At 40.1% G+C, this 26817-nt stretch overlaps 1 protein-coding gene and 1 pseudogene across 4 annotated transcripts in view; both read left to right on the plus strand.

Annotated features, from left to right (window-relative positions):
• Positions 1–953: 953 nt before the first annotated feature.
• On the plus strand, positions 954–19945 carry LOC146455206 (uncharacterized; annotated as a pseudogene). The gene is made up of 6 exons (XR_014859065.1): positions 954–1008; positions 2023–2095; positions 3194–3264; positions 11462–12258; positions 12942–13133; positions 14236–19945. The product of XR_014859065.1 is annotated as an uncharacterized LOC146455206 (transcript).
• Positions 19946–22983: 3038 nt separating this feature from the next.
• Positions 22984–26817, plus strand: part of LOC146455207 (uncharacterized) — a 56081-nt gene continuing 52247 nt past the window's right edge. For all 3 annotated transcript variants that reach the window (XM_085094511.1, XM_085094512.1, XM_085094513.1), the window contains exon 1: positions 22984–23425. In XM_085094511.1, coding sequence (XP_084950637.1) covers positions 23358–23425 — 68 coding nt within the window. In that variant the 5' untranslated portion in view covers positions 22984–23357. The remainder of the gene's footprint in view (positions 23426–26817) is intronic.

The following is a 26817-nucleotide window of genomic DNA, read 5'->3' on the forward strand; positions in this document are numbered from 1 at the left end:
GGCGACACGGCTATTCTGCCGCAAAATTGGCGCCCGATTTGAATTCAAATTTGTTTTCAAAGAAGGCCTGTGTCACAAAAACTGAACTTCTCCGAAAATGAGTTGCTCAGGAAGGACCGCACATCATATCATCATTCTTGGCATATGGTGAGGAAAATAACCATGTGCTTGAGTTTCAAGCGAGTTTTAGCGAGGTTTCCAAAGTGCTCTCGTCAAATGACGGGTCACGTGCTACACGACATGTATCATTAAAGGAAATAAGCTGTTACATGGCAGTGAAGTCTTAACTTGATCGTGAAGTGAGACATACCAAACTGATTGCAACGTTCTCAAAGCGTAGTACATACCGGCAATGTTATTTGAACTGATACATTCTGTAACCGAATGACCTAGTGTGCATGTCCGGAACAATTCTCATGAACAGCAGCTCTCAGCCAGGGTTAAAGGGGCAAGGTCACGGAGAAGTGGCTGTATTTTGATCAAAACTACCTAAACATTTGACAAAGAAACTTTTCTAAGATACGAAATTGCTTTCACAGCACCGTGAGACTGATATATTAAGCAATTTTATGAAGAGAGAATAAACTAAAATATATATATATATATATTTAGTGATTACCCCAAAATTCACAGGAATTGAAAAAAATCACAAATCTTTTCAAGTTGCTATCCATTTCCATCCGCAGCCAAAGATATTGTTTGTTTATTTCTGTGCACAGTTAGGGTTATTCATTTAACAAATCTCAACCATTATTTTATCCCGCCAGTATACAATCATATTTTCTAGCAATTCAAAATGACACTAAAAATAGGTGACACTGATTCAGATTCCGAAATAATAACATTTCGTTATTAGGGCTTGGGTACGTCAGAATAACACTGTATCTTATTTCTGGAATGTTTATGCATGTATCAAGACTTTCACTTTCCAAACGTTTCGGTGGCTTCGTTTCCTTCATGGCTTGCTAGTTTATCTCGCATTCCTCGGAAAGTTTGACTTCCTTTAAGGTACTGTATAATGTACATTCATGTTCATATCTTTTCAGTGTATATAGTTTGCTAGTTCAAGGACTGATCTCGCGGATATCAACGCGTTCAGCGTGCGATTTCAGTGGTTTTCGATCATACTGCAGAGACAACAAGAGGAAGATCTTTATTATCAGGGACTCTCCTCCTCCTCCTCAGGAATTCGTCCAAAGGAGCGGACGAGGTTGCTACATTATATATTTCAAATTGAAACAAAATTTGTGAATAGTAGCTTTTCTTATATACACAGCAATGTTTTGCCGAAAAATACACCACTCGTAAAATTCATACGAAACTACCGACATCCGGGACCCGAGTGGCGTATTTTCGATATCCTCACTGGCGAGGATATTGACAACGTCATTTTCCGCTTTTTCACGGTTGTTTGTGTAAACAGTCAGTGAAAAATGGCGAACGATAAATTTATCTATATAATAAAAAGAAAATTACACGGTGGCTTGAAGATATGAATTTTATTTTCTAATGTTAAAAACAATAAATTATTTAAAAACTCGAAAATAAAATTCATATCTTCGTGCCGCCGTGTAATATATAGAGGATATTACACGCGACGCGAAGATATGACTTTTATTTTCGAGTGGTAAAATTAATATTAATTTTACGAACGAGCGCACGAAAACTATTGTTTTTAACGCGACAAATTAAAATTCTGACCTTCAAGCCACTGTGCAATATCCCCTATGCCCCCGATGGCAGGACAAGACCAGGTTTCTATCGTGCTGGTTTGATTGGGGACTTTGATTAATCGTAAGCTTTTTGAATTAAGTAGAAAGAGTGAAAGGTTTACCTTCTATTTGACTGATTTTATTGGTTTTTTAATTCACGTGGAGTCCGACAAATATAAATGGACATTTTGCCTATCATTGCGGTCATCCGATACGCTTGAAAAGCTAGCATCACACGCTGATTTTGTAGAATTCATCCCGCGTCGACAATTCGTCTTAGTGATTTTAATTCTTCTTTTTCTTTTACCAGTGCTTACTGCATTCTTATCTGGAACAATTCAGTTTGAGAAGTTTTGGGATCCCGACTCCCCGCTAATTTCAGGGTAATGTTTCAGTTCTTGTCATTTCAACTTAAGCACTAGTACTTTAATAGTCAGTTTTGCTCCTCTCAACTTGAAGTGAATGCCTCTGAATTGTTTAATCCTTTCTTTAACGCTGCATGAAAATAGAGTTCTTAATATAGATGTCTGATTTAAAGCTATTTCCTTAAGATAAAACTTTACTTAGTACATCCTTCTCAATTTAATGATAAAGCTCTTAAATAGTTGTTTTTCTCTCTGGTCTGTCTGTTGATCCGTCGAGAGACGGAAGAAAGAGACGGAAAATCAGACTGGAATCCGATATACAATTGCTGGTGTGCATTGCGGTATCAGACTTAAGTCCCGGTATTGTTTGCTCATTGGTTCGCAGCGAAAAGCAGATTGATCGGTTTGATCTACCGAGTCAAAAATCTTTGTGGTCAGGTTTTCCTAGCTTTTAGGACCACGTTAAATTAACGCCTGAAAAGTTTAATAAGCCGTATTATATAAATACTCTATTCATTAATCAGAAAGACGTAATCTAAGATCATCCTTTATTTCTAAGGTAATTTGTATTATTAACTGATAGTTTTGTAATCCCATCGCTGTCATTTGTTTTCTTTTTATCATTTAAGGGCGTTCCTTGCTGGCTGTAAGGCTTATAATTATCGGTGAATGCTGTTGATTAGGTAATTAGGCTCCCGTGTAGTAAAGAGATTTTAAAGCTGACGTTTTGAACGTTAGCCCTTCACGTTAGAGCGAATCTAAAGAAGGGCCAACGCTCAAAATGTCAGCACTAGAATCTCTTAACTATACGGAGACCAAATTATTTTATCCGGCTCTGATGATATCTTTGTTTTCACTCCCCCACCAACGCAGACCACAGTTTGTTTAGAAACTAAACTTCTTATCAATAATTATTTGTTGGCGTTTTAGCGTTGGCGATAAAATTGCCTGGTTCTTAAGCTTGCCACTTTATAGTTCTATCACAATACCGTGATCAGGTCTACCTTTCAATCTCAGAATTCTGTCCGTGCGGTTACGGTACAAGTGTTTGATTTTGTTGTTTATCTTCGCATATCAACATTTTGCTTGATATTAGTATTCACATTCTTTTTCCAGTGCCTACAGCTCACATTGAACTGCTGTATTATTTGCTGACGAGTTTGAAGGCTATCAGAGGAATATTTGAGGTATAATTTATGTTTTAAAAAGGATGCTACTGTGTAGCTCTGATACTCGTGCCGTATAAATATTTATTTTACAGACACTAGTGTGATAATGGTAAATACAGCACTCGTAAAATTCATACCGGAAACTTAACCGGGAGCGAGTGGCGTTTTTTCCATATCGTCAATAGTGAGGATCTTGATGACGCCATTTCCCGCTTTTTTTTATGTTGTTTATGAAAACAGTCAGTAAGACACTCGTGTCTATATAATAATAATAAAATTACACGGTGGCATGAAGATATGAATTTCATTTTCTCGTGTTAAAAACTTATACTTTACGAACGAGCGCAGCGAATAAGTAATATATTCTTTTTACCAATCGAAAATAAAATTGATATCTTCGCGCCACCGTATAATATCCTATAAAGGTGATTATACTTACTAATTATGACGATCTCTGCACAGTTCCAACATTTTAATTTAACCCATTAACTCCCTCGTCTGTATCTCAGTAATTCACAAAATTACAAAAGTGCAGTAAAAAGCGCACAACTTACAAGGTAAAAATAACAAAACGTGCACTCCTTTGGTCTAAAGTGGTTAGAATTTCTAATTATCGAATAAAATACACTAGTTGCGAATAAGCAATTGGTTCATCGTCAGCGTGCGTTCATCGAGATATGAAGCAAGCGGGAAGTTTGGAGAGTACGAAGATGGGTAAGAGTTGCTCTAACTTCCCGCGTGCTTCATGTGTCGATGAACGCAAAGCTAACGCATGAACCTATTGTTTGCTATAAAATTTTCAAGGCAGTATTGTATAAAGAGAAATTTCCATTGCTACACGTCAATGCGTTGCTAAAAAACATTTCGCTACGTTTCAACGATCTCGTCTGAGATTCGATGTATTCATATATGCGTGTAAATGAACTTTATTTTCTGATTCCGAGAATGAAATGGACATTCGAATTCCTTTTTGTATTGTCCTACATTTGAATGGAATCTTGAAACATTTGTGCTTAATGCTGTAATGAAAAGGAATATATATAGCTTAATTTTATACCATCAACAAACTAGGAAAATATCTACGGGAACTCTGAAATTTCGCTGGCGATGTACAAAACTGACATGTAAATTTCAAAATTCCGTTCAAATTTCAAAAATACCGGTCACGCGTGACGTAGGTTGACTAAAAATACAAAAATCACCTGCAGAGGGAAAATTTTTTCTCGAAGCATTTGTTTGCTGACGTTTTCAGCGTGCACATGGCAATATGAAGAACGCACACGCAATTAAATTTATTAGCTATGTTATAATTTAAGATTGAGGACGTGTTTGTTTACTTAAGGCCTAGTTTCTATGTCGCACTACAGTCGAATTTAATTCAGACGAATTTAATAATACCATTAAATTCTTCTTTCCGTCGACATAAATAGTGGCATGGTTTTATGCGTCGAAATCAATACGGTCGAATTTAATTCTCTTCCCAAATGCAGTGTCTCTTGTCAGAGGTGTCATTTTGAAAATCGCCAAAATAGTTTGAAATATATTTAAAAAAATGTGTGCGTTTCATTCGTGACCGTGATCGTTTATTCCACCTTTGTCTGCAAATCTAGTACCGATAAAATCACAAAAGCCTTTTATTCTAAATGTGAATTTGTTTTCCTGTCGATTACAAGGCATCGAAGTAATCAAGCGAGGTTAATTGGACAGAGAGGAAAACGCCCACTCTAGCCTTTGGGATACGTAAATTATTTTTAGCGACGGAAGTCTTTTTCCCGAGACGGCCGCGAACACTGATTAACGTCCGATGTCCAAATATAAGTTTAGTGAAATCTACATACTCCAGTTTCTCTGTCCCATTATCCTCTATTGAAGTAATCGATAATTCGTCTCGAAGGTCATAACGACAACTGCCATTACCACTTACCGTCACAAGTCGAGACTCACAATTGCGCGAACAGCCCTGCCGGATCGTGTAACACACGCTCTTTTGACAAGCTCGGAATGTTCTTCATAATCTGATTCCACATCATCCGAATCTCTCTCATACGCATCAATTCCTACCTCTCTGTGACCCTCAAAGACCTCAGTAACATCCCCTTTGTCCACAACGCGTTGTGGTACTGCATGCTCTAATGATACATTGTTTTCTTCAGGGAATCGAAGTCTCTCTTCAGCTCGTTGCCGGTGGGCTGAACAGTGTAGACAACTGGTGGCAAGGCCCAGCTTTGTCTTTTGTGGTCCCGCTCCTAACTGTCCCTTACTTCTAACTGTCCGCGTACTGGTCTATAATTCTCTAGCCACTCTTTAATCTGTTCTTCCATACTTGGTGTTATGTCCTCAGTTGGCAAACGAACCGTTGTAGCTATAGCAGAAAGAGGCATGGCAGATTGAGGGATAGGATGGTACGACCTGCCATGCCCATAGTACTCTGCTGCGCTTTAGAGATTCTTTGGCGATTGCTCCAAATTCCTGCGCATACTAAAGAACCGTGAATGTTTCATGCTTAAAATGCGATACAGCGTGCAAGTTTTCCACTTATGTTGTGAGCAACGTTTCCAGAAGCATGTCATCTGCAAATTGGCGGTTAGGTCCATCACGTTCTTGTATAGCATTTTCCTGCATTTTTTTAAGCAGACACAGATACTTGCGTCTTCCATGATACAGTTCCCTGTGGACCCTTGCTTACAGACGTTCCACTCAACTGGTAGCGTTCCTTTTTTTTTTTTTTTTTTTTTTTTTTTTTTGAATTTTTTTTTTTTTATTGACAATATCTATATTACCCTTACAATACGTACAAATAATACTTACAATACACTAGGATACAACGAAAGAAAAAAGAAAATACAATTACATTCACTACTATGGCTTGCTTATTTCCGTTACATCTTACAAAGTACAAAGAAAAGTAATATACAGCTCTAGGTCACAAACTTTTTGTCAATTAAAGGTTTCCATTTATTGTTATAACGTTCATTTGTATTAGTTCTTGTTGATATTTGTTTTTCGATTTCAGCTTTGCTTATCACTATTGTTAGATAAGTACTAAAAGACAACGGTTCTTCATTAATACTGGAACAATATATATAGTATTTCGCAATTAGTAGGAGGTGATTAGTTAAATTACAAAGGTTGTCGTTATCTATGATACCATATAAGATTTTTGCGGTTGACAATTCTAGTTTTATGGTAGTATGAGTCTCATACCATTCCAGAAAGATTTTCCAGAACTCTGATACCACCGGACATGAAACAAGCATATGTTTTAGATCTTGTTTTGTTTTTGAACATAAATAGCAAAGATCACTGCTCACTAGTTTAGCTTTAAATAATTTGCTTCCAGTAAAAACTATATCATGTAAGGTTTTGTACTGGAACATAGTTAACTTTATTTCTATAGTGATAGAGAAAGCTAAGTTAAAGTATTTGCTTATTTGGTCCGGTTTTAACCCATTGGCAATAAGGCGTTGTTTTGCGGTGGGTTCTTCAAATATACGCTTCACGAAACTTTTGTGTATGGCTTTGGTTGTTAGCGCTTTCAAGTTATCCCACGGTTGTGTAGGATGCTCTTGCTGTAGCCGCGTTCGCTTTATTGCCATTTTATATTCTTGTGGAATAGCGTTTATTAGTCCAAAATAGGTCAAAAAATTGGTATGTAGCTGATAACGGAGTTTAAACTCTTCATAACTAAGGAAATCTAGATTCGGGTCGAGAAGGTCTTTTAAGGTGTAAACTCCTTTATCAAACCAAGTACGGAAAAAAATCATCTTGTTATCAATTTTAATATCTTGGTTATTCCATATAATTGTTTTCTTTGTGCATGGCATTTTATTATTCTGCACATTCTTAAACTCAAACCAGTATTGTAACATTCTCTCATAAAAGAGTGGTAGCTCTTTGATGTTAAGATCCTTACTGTTACAGTTACAGGTTGAGAGGAAGGTTAAGCCTCCCAGGTGTAATGTGGCTTCATTTGGAATGACCGTCCATGCTGAATTCTCGCTCAGGTGAAGTCGCTTTATCCAAATGGACTTTAGGGCTTTGTTCATTAAGGTAAAATCAATCATATTCAGACCCCCATTTTTGCGTTCGCCAATAATTGTGTTTTTTTTAATTTTGGCTATTTTGTTGTCCCAGATGAAATTGAAGGTGATTTTGTTTACCTGCTCACAGAAGTTTTTAGGTAGGTTTTTAGTTCTGGTAGCGTTCCTTAACGTTACTCACAGTATCTTTTACATAGTTGTCAATCTTTGTCCCGTTGTCTTTGGTTTGTTCCAAGGACACTCCTTTAGGTTTCATGCCCTTAGAATGGATTCCAAAGGTATCGTAAAGAGAACCAAGAATCTCCAGAAAGGATATCGTTTCTGAAAGGCTCGTAACTATCTTCACTCTTCCAGCGGAAACATCTCTAACAAACAAAGTCTATGGAACATATCCCCTCGATTTGTTTGAATGAAGATGGATCTTGTGTCCTATTGGAAGAACTGTTGTGGCAACTTCCCACAGAAACTCTAACCGAGTTATCATCAGGATTGTATTGCTTGAACATTCTTGCATTTGTATCCGTGTATATCTTCCCGTTCAAGATGCATACTTGGCTTACATCAGAGCAAGGAAGAGTCGAGTTGCATACAACTTGTGTCACCGTCCTTGTGCGCATTTGTATAATCCACCTTGGCTCGAGGCTCCTGAGAAGAATACGCATTGGTCAGGTAGGGTAATAGATAAAAGGTTAACGATGCTGGATGGATATGCAGTGAATTTCATGGCACTGCCGTGAATGGTCACTCCATCAAATTTTAATGTTACCTGATAGACATATTGACTCTCGTCATCACTGCTCAAATAACAAATCGTTGTTTGCAGCACAGATAGCAGAAGGCTTACTTAGACGATTAGGATGTATCTGGACGTGTTCTGCACGGTCAGTGCATTTAGAAATGGCACCCAAGTGGTTTTTAAGTCTTTGGCGCAAAACGGGAACTGTTCCATCTGTTGGGAGAGATAGTGCCTCCAAATGACTCAGAAGTTTAGCTCGTCGCTTGAATGACTTTGCACATATTTTTACTTTTCCCTTAAAGTGGACAAAAGAAATTGTTGATTTCCTCCTTTGGCACGCGACTGCAATCCCATCGATGAAGCACACTGAGTCCCTAGCATCCCTTAGCCTGTCTCGCGCAACAGAGACATCTTCTGGTTGGTGCAGTCTTCATTGTTAAGAGTCTGGATAAACCTGTCTCAAAGTTGTAATCAGGAGCAAGGATTGAGCCTGTTGGGCCTTAAGAAACTACGATCGGGTGAGGGCATATACTTCGTTGGTTGGTTTTCGAAAACCTGTATTGTTCTGGTAGGAAGGTATGCACAACGAACTTAACGTGCTCCAGTACTTTGAGAAAGTCTGGCCGTGTTGAACGAATAATGGGTTCGACAACCATCCTGTCTTTATTCCTAACACATCAGCTTTCGAAGCTTCTTTCTGATAAAGGCCTCCGCATGGTCGCGTTAGCTCCGAAGCAACATAAGATTGCAAAGTCACAGTTACAGCTTTTTCCTAAGTGAACGACATCTGTCAAGGAAACTATCTATTCTAATTCTGGTGGTAGTTCCTTGTCATCTGCCAAGTGCCTTCTTTTTGCACTCTTCGCTGTCGGCTGCTACTGCCATAACAACTAACTTTTGGCACGTCACATTTCAATCTAAGCATGCATCATATGCCCTTAAGGAAGAGTCCCTTTTCCTTTTCATGCTAGGCACTCTTTGCATTTGCTCATTGCTAAGCAATAACATTATGTTCAACACTAGGTTGACCTTTCAAGTAATTTTCACAGGTTTTTATGGTTCTAATGCTATCTTTCATACAGAAAGTATTTCTTCTCCAGTCACGGAAATAAACCGGACGTCTCGTACGTAGGTTCGATTATCAGCCGCTGGTGAGGAATTGAGCCCCTGCTCCTCCCCGATGATAGGAACTTCTATAGTTAACTGAATTTGGAATTTAGTGTGATTACCTATGCTGAAATAGAGACAACTAAAGGATATGGACATTTCCTTAGCTAGAAACAAATACAAAATGCTATTCTTTCTAAATACAAACATCCCTACAATGTCGTACAATGTCGGTTGTCGGTTAGTCTTTACCTTTCGCTAGTCAGTATTTTCTTTTCTCGTTTTGTCGGTAGTCAGTTAAATTTTTCGCCCTTTGTCGCTAGTTGGTTAGCCCCATTCAGACCCTCTTAGTTAGCATAAATCTTCAAGCTTTCAAGTTTTCTATCACGAATGGTGTGATGGCATTGACTTTGGCTATTCACTCACAATCATCATTGATGGATGGTGAGGAGCGAGAAAGCGCTCGACGTTCCATGCACGACCCGTGACATCACATATCGCGCGAAATCGCTCACGACTTGCTTTCATCTTACTAAATCTTTTCGACAGATCTCAACGGAATGGAGTTTTTAACTTTGTAGTTTCCTGTCTATTAATTTAGAATCTGAAGATAAAATTAAACTCACACAGCATGTCTAAAAGGTATAAGATTTACATTGCATCAATGAGGCGGAGGGGGATGGGTGGGGGTCTCGTCACGAGTTCACGAACCATATATTTGCATTTTACGAGACACGAAACTTAAAAGAACTCAGCAACAAAAAGCTAAAAGGAAGCCCGCTTACCTTACTGAAGTGTCACTGAAGTTAAATCAAGCCATGGAGGCCAGTCAGGGAGCAAATTAATGATTTGATTTCTTCAACATCAGTGTATTCACGATTCAAAATCAAGCAGCTCTCGTTTCACGGTGTGCACTTCAATCACGAGTCAGAACGGTTTTTCAGTACATCACGATTCATGGACTGCAAAAAAAGGCTGATCACCGGGTCACGAAAATAAGCTTTCCCCCTACTCTCTCATCAATAAACTATTTTCCTTTAATTCAATCTAGTTATAATGAATTACACAAGTGGGAGTCTTCAAAGGCCACTCTGCATTTGTTCGTTGTCTGCAGTTTGTTGACATTTCTATCATCTGATTATCATATGAATTTCAGAACAACATGTCGCTTGAGTGATTTTAATCTTTTTCCTAGTTTCACTGAGTTTTATTTTCGTAGCAACCTGTGAGTTTTGACAAATTGAGCTTTGGGGCCCTTTAGGTGTAGGTGTAACTGCTCGGGGGACAGGGGGGGGGGGTGGGGACTTGCTCGCTGACGTCGGTGTATCTTGCCCTTATCTCTGGAAAAAATACTAAAGGTTGATGTAGTTACGTATAGCAATCACAGTACATGAAGTCCCCAGGTTCACACCACTTTCTTGTTGTATATATTCCTAACAACTTGCAGTAGGCTGGTGTGTCTACTTTCAGGAAGGGGTGGGCTTAGAGTAGATAGTACGCATGAGCATTGACGGCTGATTCCGACAATGCGCGAATTAATACGGAGATTTTGAATCGTGTTTACGGCAAACGGCAAATGTGAGATTGGCGTTTATATTTTCTTAACAAAAAAAAAAAATAATAATAATATCTAGGGAGTATAGTGTGCCAGGCCATTTTAGGCCTTTCATTCTTACGCAACACGTTCAATTTTTGCTGAGAAACCGAAACCGGTGAGCGGCTGAATGTAGTTTAAAGATTGCCACGAGCTCATTCCTGTCGTTTGCCGTTAACGCAATTCCAAATCTTTCTACTTTTGAGTATGTAATAATATTTTTTCTTTAAATAAGTTACTCACTTCCTTCTTTTTTTTTTATTTGCTGGAATTAATAGTTGAGATGCGAACATCTCGTGCATTCTCATAAAATTTGGTGAATTTTTTCTTCACTCTCTCCAAGAATAATTAATGGTTTGAAAAACTTTAACAAACACTCGGAAGACACGGGCACCCAGCTTCGACACCAATTTTTCTTCCAGTTGTAGTCCGAGGAACAAACTTAAACGTTGTCATTTTTAATCAAACCTCATTGTGTGCATCTAATTGTATTAGGAGGCTCCGTCCTTATTCAGCGTTCAAAAATATCAACAAATACCGGTTGAAGTTAAAACAAATTTTAAGTCGGATCCCGTTATATTTATTTAATCAAATAAAGAAATCAGATCCATTTCAAAGCTTCCGAGCATTTCTCATTTTTTCATTATGAGTGATCATTATTTAAATCGCAAGGTTTGTTTTTCAGAGGTGGTAATTTTTTATAGCTTAATTATAAACACATTTTCCTGCTTTGTATAGGTGCATGTATTAAACCAGTTGCCAGGCGGAAATGTCAGACGCTGCAAAAAATGCTGGTAACACTTTGGAGGATGACAGTGACATGTTCAATGGTGCAAATGTTGAGAGTAAGCGAAAATTTAGCGCAATCAGTGATGGCCCGCCTCAGCTAACGGCCAATCCTCCACCCATTTGCGATATCCAAACAACAATAAAGCGTCTAAATGATGTTCATCTTCCCGTGGACATCTTATTACTGACTGTTAAGGATTATGAGTTCTCATCTTGTTACATGTATATGGACAGTCCATACAAATGTTGGTTTGATTGTCTCGGGTACGTTTATTTCGGGTGCATTGGTAACAATCAGGAGAAACTGCAAGTCGCTTTGATGAAATGCTATGAAGGTTCTAGTGGACCTGGTGGTTCTCTGATCACTACAAAAAATGCCGCCCTGTTGCTACGACCAAAGGCAATCATCTCGGTGGGAACGTGCAGTGGGCTCGACCGTGACAAAACCAAACTGGGTGATGTTGTTGTTTCGGCTAAATTAACGACATATGCTTCCAAGATAGTGACAGGTAGTCTGGAACAATCAACCGGCATGAGAAGCTATGTTAGTAAACGTTTTCTTGACATCATCAAAGATTTATCCCACGGATGGAAGGCACCGCTAGAAAACCCGGAAGAACGGGAAGTGAAAGTGTATTGCGATGGCGAGTTCTTAAGTGGCCCAGAGCTGGTCAGTGCTGAATGGCGCTGGAAGCAACTTGCCGAAGCTTATCCTCTGGCAAATGCCATTGAGTCAGAAGGTGAAGGTCAGTGTATTTTGTTTTTGCGTGTGTTTTCATTATCCAGCCTTCTAATGACAAAACTCCAGGAGTTTTTTTTTTTTCAAAAGACGGTTGTTGTAATTGAAATTGGAAACCAGTCAGTGTCAGCAAACTCCGCGACAAAAGTAATTTGCAAGAATCGAAAATTGTGAGCTTTATTTCGAAGTTATTATTTATCTCGAGTTGATACGATCACTTAGTGCGAAAGGCTGGGGTCTTCTCCAAGCAAAGTCCTCCAAGTTCTCCAAAGTTCTACAAGCAAATATCTCACCGGAGCGAGATATTGCTCAGTTACTTCACATAGCATATGCTGTTAGAATTATTTTCTCCCTTAGTATGGTTTGATACTCTATCCACTACCTTCAACCCTCCCACGCCCCGATCTCTCCCTGCATTATGTCTAGGGTCCCTAGGATTTAGCCAGTTTCCCCAGAGAAAAATTGCAATTTACCTTCGAATTCAGTCTTAATGGCCTGATAGTTTTGCTTTGTGAAATCCAAGTTCTCATAAGGAAACTTGCCCTATATTGCGTCTTTCACTGCCAAATGTTATTACGTCCTCATTGTTTCTTCACATTTTCCGATGTCCTGTCAAAACTGAAAAGACAACGTTCTCAAAGAAGCTACCCTGCAACTGAGAAATCGTGACCAGCATTGTTTCTGTTTTAGGTCTTTTTACAGCTGCGTTTGACGATCAAGTCGAATGGCTCATTGTAAAAGGAATATCAAACTTTGCAGATGGTAATGAGTCCACCACCGATGATTGGAATCCTTTTGCCGGTGTGATGGCCGCTTCAGTTGTTGCAAAACTCTTAAATGATTCCACTGTTTTTAAACGATGGCCAAGGCCTCATTATCAAGGTAACGAGACATTATCACGATAAGGTGATTTATTTGAATCTAAAGGTGCACTTTATTTAAAAAAAAATCAACAAGGACATTTCTCTCGATCATGATAGCAGCTTTTTCAAACAGGTTGCCCCAGAGAAACAACATAACAGTCTCTGAAAAATTACCTACCATTATTTCGGTTTCATTAAAAGCGTTTCTCAAAGTAGCTCGTAGAAACAGACCAATATTATTGCCTGCACATATCCAACAAGCTAGACGATAGCAGTGTTCCGGGATCTTTTAACTTGGCCGTAAATATACACAAAAGGAAACGAACAGGCCAAAAAGAAAACAAAAATGTTAAAAAAAAAACAAAAAAACAAAAACCAATCAAAACAAAACAAAACAAAACACAAACAAACAAAGAAGCAAAAAACAAAACCAAAAAAACAAAAACAAACAATTAACTAGATTATTGTAACTCCCCAGTGAACAACTGAAATATTGGCAAGTCATTTTCCAGCATTTGTTTCATTATCCTAGCAATTTATTTGATTTCGTCTGCCACAACTAGTTTTAGTTTTTAGTTTTAGCTTAGATCGATATGAATACACATGCTTTTAGGAGTTCCCGCAATTTTCTTTTACGAAAAAAAGTTTTTGTCGCTTGAACAACATCAGTAATACCCATATCTCATAAAATGAGTGAATTTTATAAGCATTGAAACAATTAAAACTTCACAAAGAAGCCGTTGCCATGATGTTCACTAAATGTTGATACAAACAAATTTCTAGAAAACCCAAGGACTAGTCCTGTTAGGTGGAAATGTTGATATGGTAGGAATAATACATTCTTTCATTGTCACATAAGGTGAAGGGGCTGGTTGGAGTTTCAGTGATATAACCAATAACCAGACGTTCAGCAAAGCTAAACAAGTGGACGGGAGCATATTACCTGCCTTCGGGGAATATATTGAAATATGATGAGCGGAGGATGTGGGACCCTTTAGGTTGCCGTGTGTATCTCAATGGCATGTAAAACAAGGGTTATAATCAAAGAGCTGTCCCACCCTTCTGTGGGTATACCTCTGTAAGCCAAGCGACACTCATTTTTTGTATTTCTCTGTTAAAAGATAGACAACCATGGATTGAAAAGTCTGCGTTTCCCCCAATGGTTCCTAACTTCACTGGCCGCAAGAGAGAATGCGATGAGATTATTAGTCACGTGACGTCTAAATATATCCGGATGGTGTTAATCTGGGGTTCACCGGGATTCGGAAAGAGCTCAGTTGCAAACGCAGTGGGGCATGAACTCCATTCTCAAGGATTACCGGTTTTTTGGCTGACTTTGCGAGGACTGAAGTCAAAAGCGGATCTGGCATCAAAGCTTCTTAGCTTTGTTGGGAGAGCTGCAACAAAGAATCTCCCATCACTTCAGCGTCTATCACTTCACGATGAGCTTTGCCAACTCTTCAGTGAATTTTCAGAACAGTGTGTCTTCATTCTCGATAATGCAGACGACTTGTTAGAAACTAGTGAGCCGCAAGTGAAGGAAGAGGTCATAGGACTTTTGAAAGAAATCCTTAGCCGAAGTGAACAGGTGAAATTCATTGTGACTACAAGACAATCTCTCGATTTTATGAATCTGGATTTTCAAGGCTACAAGGAGGTAAGAATTAGACCACTAGATGAAGCCTCTTCTCAATCCCTTGTTCATGAATTACTTCCAAATGCAAGGAACCTTGAAGTCAGGCAAATTACTAAAATCTGTGGACACGTCCCTTTAGCCATCAAGCTTATGTGTTCTTCCATCTCTGAAGATGATGGTGCGGAACCTAGTCAGGTCCTACATGATTTTATGGAATCCTCTTCAGAAAGCATCGTTGAAATGTTGGACAACCGGGATTATCCTAATCATCTGCAGCTGCAGTTCCTTATCAATTTGTCTTTCCAGAGACTCTCTGTACTGGAAAAGAAAGCCCTTATCTCCTTCTCTATCCTGCCAGCGAGTTTCGATATAGAGGTCTCTACGGCTGTTTTAGGCGAAACAGAATTTCGCACTAGAAAGGTATTACAATCCCTTCGAAGAAAATCTCTTCTCGATTTAAGCTCAAAACAGGGATCATTCACAATGCATAATCTCCTTCAGTCATTTGTAAAAGAAAAGGGAAAAAAGGAAATGAAAGAAACTATCTTAGGATCGACGGCCCGGTTCTATGCATTTTACGTTTCTCGCTTTGAAACGTTGAATGAACAGTTCCTTAAAGGGAATTCTATGTCGGCATTCCTCGCATTCTGTGAAGATAAAGAGAGTTTTATCCAGAGCCTAACTGAAAGCTGTTTAGATTCAAGGACAGCTGATCGTGTATTTGATGTGTTGATCAAGGCAGAACTCTTTCTAGACTCGGTTTGTTGGTGTGAGAATGAAGTAGCAACCTTTGATGAGGTATTTGATTCGGCGATCAAGTCAGCCACTCGTCACGGGAAAGATATGTACTTCAGGCGCTTAAACGTTTCCAAAGCATTTGGCCAGCTAACATGGGGCGCACAAGGAATAACAATGCAGCTTCTCTCAGAAGTCGAGAAACTCCTCACTACATCTTCGTTTATTTGTTCTCACGAGAGGGGGAAATACTCGTGCTATCTAGGCCTCTATCAGCTTGTTAAAGGAGAAAAGGATAAAGGAATTGAATGTTTGCAGGAGGCCCTCTCTCTAATGGACAACAGCCCGGAGCAGACAGTTCTTAGGGTTATTGCTTCCCAAATCCTTGCAGTTTATTCCAAATTTCACAACGATGAGCTCAAGTACTCTCAGTTCTACAGGAAAGCACTCGACGCCAGCAGGAAGGCAGGAGATATTCAGTTAACAGTAATTCCTGCAACGGTTAGTACGACCATGCAAACTGATGGAGACACAACATTGTCCAATCAGCCTCTTCAATTACAAGTTATTTATCACACAAAGGAAGCATCAACACTTTTTCCTGATATAGAAATGGAAACGTTTATAGAACATTTTCTACTGAAAATGGTAAGCCAAGTTGAAACAGCACTCCCCAGTGATCCTGGTTTATTCAATTTTTATCGAGTCGTTGTTAGCATGCTGAGCGATTTTACCAAAGGCGATAACAAATGCAAGCTTGAGGAAGGAGAACTCAGAAGTTGCCACATAGCTCTCCAGCAATCCAGGAAACAATTTGGAGAAGAACAGGGATGTACAGCAGACAGCTACTCTTACCTTGGAGATATCCAACGTGAGATGGGTGACTTGAATTCTTCTCTTCAGTCCTTGCAGTGTGCGCTGGAAATCAGACGCATATTGTTTGGAGAAAAACACCAAACCACAGCAAAAAGCTACCAATCACTCTGGACCACGCAACTCGAGCTGGGTGACCATACTTCTGCTCTACATTCCATACAGCATGCTCTTGATATCAGGCGCGAACTGTTTGGAGAGCAACACTCAAGCACAGCAGAAAGCTACCATTCACTCGGGTTGACGCAAAATAAGCTGGGTGACTTCACTGCCGCTCTACAGTCGAAACAGCGTGCTCTTGATATACGGCGCGAACTGTTTGGAGAGCAGCAATCAAGCACAGCAGAAAGCTACCATTCACTCGGGGTGACGCAACATGAGCTAGGTGACTTCACTGCCGCTCTACAGTCTTTTCAGCGTGCTCTTGATATCAGACGCGAACTGTGTGGAGAGCAACCTTCACGCACAGCAGAAAGCTACCTTTCACTCGGGGTGACGCAACAGCACCTGAGTGACTTCCCTGCCGCTCTACAATCAGATCTGTGTGCTCTTGATATACGGGGCAAACTGTTTAGAAAGCAACACTCAAGCACAGCAGAAAGCTACCATTCACTCGGGGTGACGCAACATAATCTGGGTGACTTCACTGCCGCACTACAGTCAGAACAGCGTGCTCTTGATATCAGGCGCGAACTTTTTGGAGAGCAACACTCAAGCACAGCAGAAAGCTACCTTTTACTCGGGGAGACGCAACATGAGCTGGGTGACTTCACTGCCGCTCTACAGTCGAAAAAGCGTGCTCTTGATATCAGGCGCAAACTGTTTGGAGAGCAACAATCAAGCACAACAGAAAGCTACCGTTTACTGGGGATGACGCAACATGAGCTAAGTGACTTCACTGCCGCTCTACAGTCAAAACAGCGTGCTCTTGATATCAAGCGCAAACTGTTTGGAGAACAACAATCAAGCACAGCAGAAAGCTACCATTCACTCGGGGTGACGCAACATAAGCTGGGTGACTTCACTGCCGCACTACAGTCAGAACAACGTGCTCTTGATATCAGGCGCGAACTGTTTGGAGAGCAACAATCAAGCACAGCAGAAAGCTACCTTTTACTCGGGGTGACGCAACATAAGCTGGGTGACTTCACTGCCGCTCTACAGTCGAAACAGCGTGCTCTTGATATCAGGCGCGATCTGTTTGGAGAGCAACACTCAAGTACAGCAGAAAGCTACCACTCACTCGGAGAGACGCAACATGAGCTGGGTGATTTCACTACCGCTGTACAGTCGTTTCAGCGTGCTCTTGTTATCAGGCGCGAACTGTTTGGAGAGCAACACTCAAGAACAGAAGTAAGCTACCTTTTACTCGGGATAACGCAACATGAGCTGGGTGATTTCACTGCCGCTCTACAGTCGTTTCAGCGTGTTCTTGTTATCAGGCGCGAACTGTTTGGAGAGCAACACTCAAGCACAGCAGAAAGCTACCTTTTACTCACGGTGACTCAACGTGAGCTGGGTGACTTCACTGCCGCTCTACAGTCCCTTCAGCGCGCTCTTGATATCAGGCGCGATCTGTTTGGAGAGCAACACTCACGCACAGAAGAAAGCTACCTTTTACTCGGGATGACGCAATATGAGCTGGGCGATTTCACTTCCGCTCTACAGTCGTTTCAGCGTGTTCTTGTTATCAGCTGCGAACTGTTTGGAGAGCAACACTCAAGCACAGCAAGAAGGTACCATTTACTGGGGGTGACGCAACATGAGCTGGGTGACTTCACTGCCGCTCTACAGTCGAAACAGCGTGCTCTTGATATCAGGCGCGAACTGTTTGGAGAGCAACACTCAAGCACAGCAGAAAGCTACCATTCACTCGGGGTGACGCAACATGAGCTGGGTGACTTCACTGCCGCTCTACAATCAGATCTGCGTGCCCTTGATATACGGCGCGAACTGTTTGGAGAGCAACACTCAAGCACAGCAGAAAGCTACCATTTACTGGGGGTGACGCAACATGAGCTGGGTGACTTCACTGCCGCTCTACAGTCGAAACAGCGTGCTCTTGATATCAGGCGCGAACTGTTTGGAGAGCAACACTCAAGCACAGCAGAAAGCTACCATTCACTCGGGGTGACGCAACATGAGCTGGGTGACTTCACTGCCACTCTACAATCAGATCTGCGTGCCCTTGATATACGGCGCGAACTGTTTGGAGAGCAACACTCAAGCACAGCAGAAAGCTACCATTCACTCGGGGTGACGCAACATGAGCTGGGTGACTTCACTGCCGCTCTACAGTCGAAACAGCGTGCACTTGATATCATGCGCGAACTGTTTGGAGAGCAACACTCAAGCACAGCAGAAAGCTACCATTCACTCGGGGTGACGCAACATAAGCTGGGTGACTTCACTGCCGCTCTACAGTCGAAACAGCGTGCTCTTGATATCAGGCGCGAACTGTTTGGAGAGCAACACTCAAGCACAGCAGAAAGCTACCATTCACTCGGGGTGACGCAACATGAGCTGGGTGACTTCACTGCCGCTCTACAGTCGAAACAGCGTGCACTTGATATCATGCGCGAACTGTTTGGAGAGCAACACTCAAGCACAGCAGAAAGCTACCATTCACTCGGGGTGACGCAACATAAGCTGGGTGACTTCACTGCCGCTTTACAGTCCCTTTAGCGTGCTCTTGATATCAGGCGCGAACTGTTTGGAGAGCAACAGTCAAGCACAGCAAAAAGCTACCATTCACTCGGGGTGACGCAACATAAGCTGGGTGACTTCACTGCCGCTTTACAGTGAGATGTGCGTGCTCTTGATATCAGGCGCGAACTGTTTGGAGAGCAACAATCAAGCACAGCAGAAAGCTACCATTCACTCGGAGAGACGCAGCATGAGCCGGGTGATTTCACTACCGCTCTACAGTCGTTTCAGCGTGCTCTTGTTATCAGGCGCGAACTGTTTGGAGAGCAACACTCAAGCACAGCAGAAAGCTACCTTTTACTCGGGATAACGCAACATGAGCTGGGTGATTTCACTGCCGCTCTACAGTCGTTTCAGCGTGCTCTTGTTATCAGGCGCGAACTGTTTGGAGAGTAACACTCAAGCACAGCAGAAAGCTACCTTTTACTCGGGGTGACTCAACATGGGCTGGGTGACTTCACTGCCGCTCTACCGTCGAAAAAGCGTGCTCTTGATATCAGGCGTGAACTGTTTGCAGAGCAACACTCAAGCACAGTTGAAAGCTACCAAATTCAGGTGCCATCAGTTTGAAATAGAGAACGGGGGAAAAAACGATGCATTTCCAATGAGGACGCAAATGATTTTGTGATAAAAATAATATTACAAAGACTCGTGGAAAAAGGAACATAAAATTATGGATTATTGGATACTCTAATAATGGCTTTGCTTATACTAGAAACGCATACTCCGCCTGGGACAAACTTTGGAAAACATCTGTGGTATGTCGAGTTGTGCGGCTCATAATTCCTTTAGTTGAAAGGCAGCACAAGACGGGTTAAGCATCTGAACGAACTATCTTCGATTGAGGGTCGTTAAGTTGTACTAAAGCCAGTTAAGTACGCATAATCCGTCTCGTGTCCGTCTTAATACTAGACGGCTCAAATTACGAGCCGCATAACCAGAGGGAGTATAGCTGTTTGCCCAAGTCCAACCCAACACGGATTGTGCTTCTCTTGTATAAAAGAAAAAAATCAAATCCGTAACTTACAATCAAGTTTATCAGTTGATGTGGTTCATGAGATGACGACTATGCCAAGTGCTCAGTCAAAATGACTGAATCAGCGTGAATTGAATATTCTCCTTGCTTTTCATCTAATATTTCTTATCGTAAGAGTTGGGAGAATTTGTCTGGACACCACGATTTTGTTTTCCTTCGGCGGCCACCTCACCGTACGGAAAAAAGATAGCGGCTGTACATTTTAACACAATACCTTGCGAACCTAACACGGCCAATAAGCACATAGAAAGCCATTTTATTGGCGAATTTCGTCCCTGTATGCTAGGTTTGAATTTTTTTAAACTTTTGTCTGCGTTTTTAGGCTTTTCGTGAGCAAAGAATTATGGGTAAATTTACCAGACGCCATCTTTTTCAGTACGGTGGAGTAATTTCTTTTTATGATCAGTGAGATTGATGAAGCATTGAAAGTGTAAGGAGACATACGACGCTGATGATTATCGAACGGTTAACCCCTTTCACTACTTGGTGCAAATAACGATGGGTTTGGGGCTATGCTAGTTTTGTAATTTTTTTTTTATAAAATTCTGTTTCTCCGACGTAACGGATATTTTTGACAAGCAGTCGGTACACCAAACAAAAAACTTAGAATAAATGCTTAAATGGGTTTAAAATCGATCTAAATTATCAAAAAACATGTAGCAAAATCTATGAAATTTCGTCCCACAATATAATGAGAGGAAAATTTGGTCCAACTACTAATTGGTCCTGTATTGTACTTTGTGATATGAATTTCTAGTCAGTCGTTCAAAGCAAGGGGGAAGGGGCGGCTTGCTGGCTGTCATTTATGTTGCCACGTTTCGGCTGCATCATGATTTCCCCAGTAAAGAAATCTGTGTATTATTCGAGAACCGATTAGCGAACATGCGCGATTCTTCCCGCGCCGACTTTGAATATCTATCTTATTTTAATAATTGCACAAACGACACTCAATGACCTTTTCGGAAACCTGAATGGAAATATAATAATATTTTTGATAGGCAGGTTTAGCGAATGGTAAACTGGCCACCATAAAGAGATTCGACTGCTAACGCTTCGAACGTTAGCCCTTTGTCATTCGCTCTGACTAAGGACTAACGCTCGAAACGTCAGCACTCGAATCTCTCCACGGTGGCTAATTTATCTACTCTACATTCGTTTCCACTCCCCACCGACGCAGCACCACAGTTTCTTTAGAAACTAACCCCGTATCCATTTGGAGCAAAAGCAAACGTTATATACAGTCATTCAACAGTGATTCCAACCCGCTTCTCCTGCAAACAGTACATGTACATACCATGCTAGCGCTGGCCATAAATCTATTTCAATAACCAGAAAGCCAGGACGCTGTTGATGGTTAACGGTTTTTATGTTGTTTTTTTTGTTTGGTTGTTGTTTATTTTTATTTTTGCTAAATTATCCGCGTTAGCTGTGATTTGGCCACCGTAAAGAGGTTCGAGTGCTCACATTTCGCACGTTTATGTTGTCAGAGCGAAGGGCCCTATATCTGAGGAAGGGCTAACACAAAAAACGTCAGCACTCGAACCTCTTTGCGTTATCAACACTGTTGATATAACCGAACACTTGTATGTAGTGAATAATTGATTTACGAGCGGCTGCTGCATTCCCTTGAGATTTTTTACTTTTAGCCAGTTTTTGATAAGTTTCATAATGGAGAATTGGAATTACAAAACGATTTCCACAGTTTAAGTAGACGTATCATTTAAGCTATTTATACACGACTTTTGTATAGTTGTCATGAGAACCAGATTGCCATTAAAACCACCAGAGTGCATAGAGGCCTACACATGCTGTAAATGCTAAGAAATAGATTCGAACCACCCAAAACAGTAAAATGCTGTATCACGAAGGTATCATAAGAATCTGATTTTAATTCTAATCCAGACTCGAGCGGCGGCAAAGCCACGGGAAGCACTTTATTTAAGCTATAAAGTCAAAATAACGCACTTCGTTTACATTAAATTAATTGCGGTGTATTCCATACGCCCAACGATAATTACTGGTGTAGTTTACAAACGTAAACTATTTTTTAATTAAGCTTTTATCTTCGTAATCAATTAGAACAAACAGAAATATTTTGACCTGGTTATTGAGATACTTTTTCAAGGCAAAATCAAACGATGCATATCAGCGCCATTTCACCCCATTATTAAGTTACTTAAATAAGCATTATACTAAAATGCTTATGCTTATCACATTAATTCAAACCTCGTCACTAAAGCAACAAATGCAAATTTACGGGTTTAGGAAGTAAATTCATTCATTAAATTCATAATATACGTAGCCTCGTGACTCAGACAGGGACAGTCGCCATCTTGGACCTGCCATTTTTGTTCTGTCGATTTTTCCAAAACCTCAGGAAACCGTTTGAATTTCACAAACCATGACCGTTGAAATCTCCTTGCCATGGAGACATGCCACGTAAACAATGAAATGCCCTACCAAATTGCTGCAAATGCATTTTACGAAGAACCATCATAAAGTTTGGCGGTGCTTGGCTTATTACTTAAAAAGTTTTGGATACCCAAACTTAACTAGCGCGGGCACTTTGAAATTTTGAAACGCCTTCCTCCTCCAACAAACGCTTAATGCAATAGTAATAGTTGTTAATTTTGCGATCGTTTCTTAACTGTTTCAAGTAGTGGTATCATTACTGACATCCACTGACTAGCTGTCGTGTTACATATCCTTTCATGTCAACTTATTTCAGGAGAATTCAACGAGAAAAGTTTAAGAAAAATACGTAATACGTTGGCTCCTGTGTTCTAGAGATCGTTTCGTGGCCTTTGAAAGGCATATTTGGGGAAACTAATACAGTTTGTTCTTCCCGGATGCATAGCCATAAACTGCTCACAAATACTTCTGTACTAGTAGGCACCGTCCTTAAGGCCTTGTGAACAGACATTCACCGAAATAAACCGTTGGCTGCCTGTTTGTTTTGCCTGCATTACATCGCAACATCGCGAGCTTGTTAATATCTAAAACTTTAGCATTAAAAATGACTCCGTTACACAAGAAAAAAATGTAGAACTTAAAAATTTCTCAGGATTTTACCAGAGAACATTATGTAACATCACAGTACTTTTTTCAGTAAGAAGAAGAGTCTTTCCTTTTCATGTACACCTTCACCTTTTCGTTTGATTTTGCGCTCATTCCTTCTTCGTTTTTCTTTTCGCCTGACTTTCTTAGCACGGCATCCAGTTTCTCCTCAAGAGCTGCAAGTTTAGATTCAAGACCAGATGTCACCGCCTGCATTTTTGAGCACTGGCAGTCAATATTTTTCTTCGGACACATCTGAAAGGAACAAGTAAAACAGTGATTATGGTTTGAAGGAAGGTTAGGTAAAGAAAAGTTAGTAATTGAAATTCACACAGGGTAAATCACACATTTAAATGAGTAATATACTTGAATTATAGACAAATACATCAATATATAATGAATTGGAAGGCTAGTGAAATAGTTAAGCAGCACGGCGACAAGTTTAAGCGATGGATTAAAGAGAGCAATATGTATTAGATCGAACACTCCTACTATGAACAGGGACGAGGGAGCCTATCAGCTTTCTCCTATATGGACACAAGTGATCTCCACCCCCAAACCAGGTGGGGAGCGGGCGTCTAATGAGTGACTTTGCGCATTTATCGCAATAATCAACACCTTCAAAAGCCTATTTAAGGCTTCTGACACTTTCCATGCTTTTCAAGTTTTGATAAAGATGGCTGACAGTCATCGAAACTGTCAGCATAAATAAGACTTTAATATAAGACTGGCTATGTCGTAAGAACATTTAAATCGACTGTTCAGTTATCTAGCCTGATGAATTTCTTGAAGAAAGTAGTAACTATGGTTATACAGTGGGTCTTTCATGCCTTGCGTGTATTTATATAAAGAGTATACACGAAGTCTGGCGACTGATCCCGACAATAAAAATATTCACGTCATTTTCATGTCATCTTTGGAATAAATTTATCCAATAAATCCTGTCTTCATCGTATTAGGAATAACATGTTTGAATGAAATCTTGACATTTTATTGCCTTCTGCTGTTCAAAAACTCATAAAAGTTACGTTTGAGAGGTCGCTTTCTCAAAGAAAGGTCTTTGACAGGTGATTTACTGATTACAGCGGATAATACAGCACATGCAGTAAATTTATGTATTGTACTGTCATAATTATTATTGAGAGCCTTAGGTGTACGTTATTGAATACATTATTGACTCGTACGATTTTCGGAGACGCAAAAAATCTGCAATTCTGTATCCAAACTTTCGTCGCGGGTGTAGATAATGAACAAATTGTCCACAATGGTTGATTTTCCGTGATTCAAACTTTAATAATTCAAAATAGCTGAGAAGAGAGCGTGATCCGCCTGAAAAATGAGAATCACAATGACTCATGTTGTAATTTGATCATCCCCCAATATTAAGATCGATAAACTTTTAGCGGAGGCGACTAAAAAACTTAAGAGATTTCAATCACCTAAACCAGAAATTCGGCTTGTAAATTAATTCAAAAAGGGGTTCCTGTATCCTGCCCATTGTGTATGTATTCATATTATATGGTTGGCTTCGTGGGAGGGCAAGATGAAGCAAACCCCGCCCTTTGATTGGCTACCGAAGTGGGCAGGATGGAGCTATCTTACCTACTCAAAATTACCCGTTGCCAGTTCACTCAGCATTAAAAGTATAGTCCACGAAGTATAGGAGTTTTTCTTTGATTTTCTTTAATTTTCTTTTAGGAGAAACCCTCCCTTAAACTTTTTGAAAACTCTGACGGTTCACTTGCCTAAAGAAAATGAAAGGGATGCGAAATCATCTTGATGTAGCGTAAATTTCGCTTTTGCTACAATGGTGTGCCATTGGATCGTGAGTTCTTGGAGATCTGAATGTGACCTAACCTTATAAACATTTATTTTGTAAAGCATCAAAACCCTGAATCCCGCTTTGCAATGAGGTTCTTAAGAGCGGCTGCCTGTAAGGATCGAGAATTCGCCGTCAACCACCAATTTGGCGAATCGCTCATATTCGGTCCAAATATACCCTTTATTGAACTATTTTCAAAAATCATATTTAAAAGTTCCAGCGACTTTTTAATTTTGAGAGATTCGCAAAAAATTGAAAATAGTGCGCGAATGAAGCACTGCCAAATGCTTAAAATAACTTCAGTTGAAATCAAACTTAACACAGACTATGAACAACTATTCTTGTTTATTATCAACTACTAAACATTTTCAAATCTATTCATTTTGTGATTCTAGCGGGCACTTAAAAACCACCTTTGCAGAGCGCTAAAAATAGCGGCGAAAAAAAGGTAATATTTAACGGCACAAACGTTTTCCTGGTACCTCAGTTTTCGATAATTTTACTTTACAGTTTTTATTTAGGAGCAGCCACTCTTAAATACCAGCGCTGTGTTGGTTCCTTGAAGTGTACAGGGTAGTTCAGAGAGTTTGTTTTAATAACTGCGCTAAAGAAGTTCGTGTTTTTTTAATTTAACCTCATATACCTTGTTATAAAGGACAAAGTCTCCTGAATATTTCGCCTAGTTTTCTACTTTACCCACTCTATTTTTCGGGTTATTTTTGCAAATGTTTTCAACATATGTTATTTCATTAAAGAAGTAGTATGCAGGAATTGTGACGACTGATCCCGGATATACGCGAAATAGTTCTCAAGATAAGCCTGCGATCAGGCGTCCAGACGTTGGATGATGGGAAAAGGAGGAAGGAATGATTTAAAGCTATCTATAAAAGTGTTTGGCTAGTCGTCTGAAAAAAGCCTGAGTGCATCGTAACATGCATTATCGACGATCCTGAAGGGTAATATGGTCTGTCAATCAGGCCCCCAATTTGGCCCAGAAGACCTGGTCTAGATAGGGTTTAAATGATAGAAATGCAATAGTAGATGTTCGCTTGTTGATATTTTCCCTTCCTTCCTTCAATTCTCCTTCTTACCAGCACTCACTGATTCACTGACTCACTGACTCACTCACTCACTCACTCACTCACTCACTGACTCACTGACTCACTCACTCACTCACTCACTCACTCACTCACTCACTCACTCACTCACTCACTCACTCACTCACTCACTCACTCACTCACTCACTCACTCACTCACTCACTCACTCACTTTATTTGTTATGGACCGCTTTAGTTTTATCGTTTAAATTGCTGATGTTTCTTGACGGATGAGATAAAATTTGGATAAGGCAGGAAATTACTAAAGCTTTCTTTCTTAGATGTTGCTCAAACTCAAGTTGTTTTCCTTTGTTGATACAACGTTTTGCGCGGCACTAAAGTTCTGTCTTGGGACTTCCTGTCGTTCAAGTTCACGTCCTCCTAGGCTTTGCTAATATTGTTCTTGAGAATGGTGTAAATTTATTGGTTAAGGATGTCTAAGGGCGAGAAAAGAGTGATCTACTTTGCATTTGATGTTTGTCCTTGTACAAAGGTGGCGCTTGATCCTGCGATATGCGCATGACAATTTTCCCCTGACTTAACAGAGACTTTATAGACAAGAAATAAGAAACCGTGATACAGATCGATATTTCGGAAACAAAAAAGTTTATTACTCCAACATATATAATTATATTTTCCGAATCAATACCTCTTTCAAGTTACAGACGTTTTTTATACAATTATACAATGCTTATGCATGTGTATACATGTTCCTTCTTTTAAGCACGAGCTATGCCGTCA

Source organism: Pavona decussata, unplaced genomic scaffold (assembly GCF_977016875.1).
Source record: "Pavona decussata unplaced genomic scaffold, jaPavDecu1.1 SCAFFOLD_281, whole genome shotgun sequence".
Lineage (NCBI taxonomy): Eukaryota > Metazoa > Cnidaria > Anthozoa > Scleractinia > Agariciidae > Pavona > Pavona decussata.